Source organism: Neomonachus schauinslandi, chromosome 9 (genome assembly GCF_002201575.2).
Source record: "Neomonachus schauinslandi chromosome 9, ASM220157v2, whole genome shotgun sequence".
In the NCBI taxonomy this organism is placed as follows: domain Eukaryota; kingdom Metazoa; phylum Chordata; class Mammalia; order Carnivora; family Phocidae; genus Neomonachus; species Neomonachus schauinslandi.
In genome coordinates, this window is record NC_058411.1 from 55,659,373 (window position 1) to 55,661,151 (window position 1,779).

The 1,779-nt window shown below is 41.3% G+C and overlaps 1 protein-coding gene across 1 annotated transcript; it reads left to right on the forward strand.

The window, feature by feature from the left end:
* The first annotated feature begins 513 nt into the window (after positions 1 to 513).
* Positions 514 to 1,512, forward strand: LOC110590547 (tRNA methyltransferase 10 homolog B-like). The gene is given in 1 exon segment (XM_044918274.1): positions 514 to 1,512. A coding segment is annotated over 1 exon segment (999 nt).
* The last annotated feature ends 267 nt before the right edge of the window (positions 1,513 to 1,779 follow it).

Consider the following 1,779-nt stretch of genomic DNA (forward strand, 5'->3'; position numbering starts at 1 on the left):
AATTTATCAGACTAAGATGTTCAACTCTATTCAGTACATACTGAAATTTTAAGTGGATTTGTGGTTAAAGTTCAGGAGAAATCTCATTGGTCCTTTCCAGGATCTTAAAGAATTTATTTTATTTATTTATTTTTTTTAGAGGGTTGGGGAGGGGCAAGAGAGAAAAGGAGAGAATCTTAAGCATGCTCCATGTTCAGCGTGGAGCCCCAGGTGGGGTTGATCTCACAACCCTGAGCTGAAATCAAGAGTCAAATGCTTAACCAACTGAGCCACCCAGGCGCCTCCTAAATACTTTTGTTTAATCAGAAATAAAACTAAGGGTGTTACCTTCAGATGAGTGTTTCTTTACTACAGAAAATATTATTTCTAAAATATCCCTATAATGTTAAAAAGAACTATGAAACACAGTGAGAGGTTGTCGTTTTGGTTTTGGGGCTTTTAAAAACACATCCTTTGGATGTGCGCTGCCGAGGCTGCTTGAGTTGAGGGGTTCAGGGACAGAGGACTAAGCACATGGACTGGAAATTGGAAGGGAGTGTTCAGAAAACAGACTCACATGTGCTACAGGAGCAAGAGGTCATCCTAGAAGACACAGGAGAAGATAGCATCTCTGAAAGCTTCCCGCTTCTACAGATCAATGTGGAATGCGAACGTCGGGAGGGAGAGATGCTGCCCACAGGCAGTGCAATGTGGTGCTCAAAAAATGTCCAAAGAAAACACAGACACTGGAAAAAGATAGTTGCAGCAAAGAAGAACAAAAGAAAGCAAGAAAAAGATAGACGAAAGGCCAGTTGTGTAGAAAATTCACGCATCTGCCCCCAGCACAGCAAACGTTTTCTGAGATCCTTAACCAAGGAGAGACTTTTGGAAGCCAAACACTCAGGACCAAGACTCCCTATTGATCTGAGTATGACCCACCACATGTCTAAGAAGGAATTAAGTAGACTGGCTGGACAGATCCGTAGGTTGTATGATTCAAATAAAAGAGCCAACAGGCCATTTTGGATCTACCTCACTGGATTCACAACAGACAGTCCCCTGTATGAAGAGTGTTTGAGGATGAATGATAGATTTTCTAGTTACCTGCTAGACATAACAGAGGAAGACTGATTTAGTTTATTTCCCCTGGAAACCCTTGTGTACCTGACTCCTGACTCAGAACACGCTTTTGAAGATATTGATCTAAACAAAGTTTACATCCTTGGTGGACTTGTGGACAAAAGCATTCAGAAGAAGGTGACATTTCAAAAAGCCCGAGAACATTCTGTCAATACAGCCCATTTGCCGATCCAGGAATACATGGTCAGATGCCAGAATGAGAAAAACTATCATTCAGAGATATTGGCCATCAATCAAGTATTTGATATCCTGTCCACATACTTTGAGACTCAAAACTGGCCTGAAGCATTGAAGAAAGGAGTTTCTTCCAGAAAAGGCTACGTTCTTCAGAACTCAGTGGATGATGGACAGCCTAAGGAGCTGCAGAAGGCAAAGTTGCTGGAGGTGTCTTGACTGAAAAGCAGAGCAGAGGCTGGTGATAGCACACACTTGCCTGTACTTGACATCTTGAATCTTCACTAGAATGTAAGTTACTAATAACAGGGACCACATGTTATGCTCCTTTCTATCTCCCATAGTGCCTAGCTCACAGGAAGAGCCCAGATGTATGTTGACTAAGTAAAAAGTTTACATAACAAGGAATTAGCACTCAACTACATGGCTTTGGATGTATTAATTCATCTTTTATATACTTGTTTGTGAAATACCTACTCTTTAGAG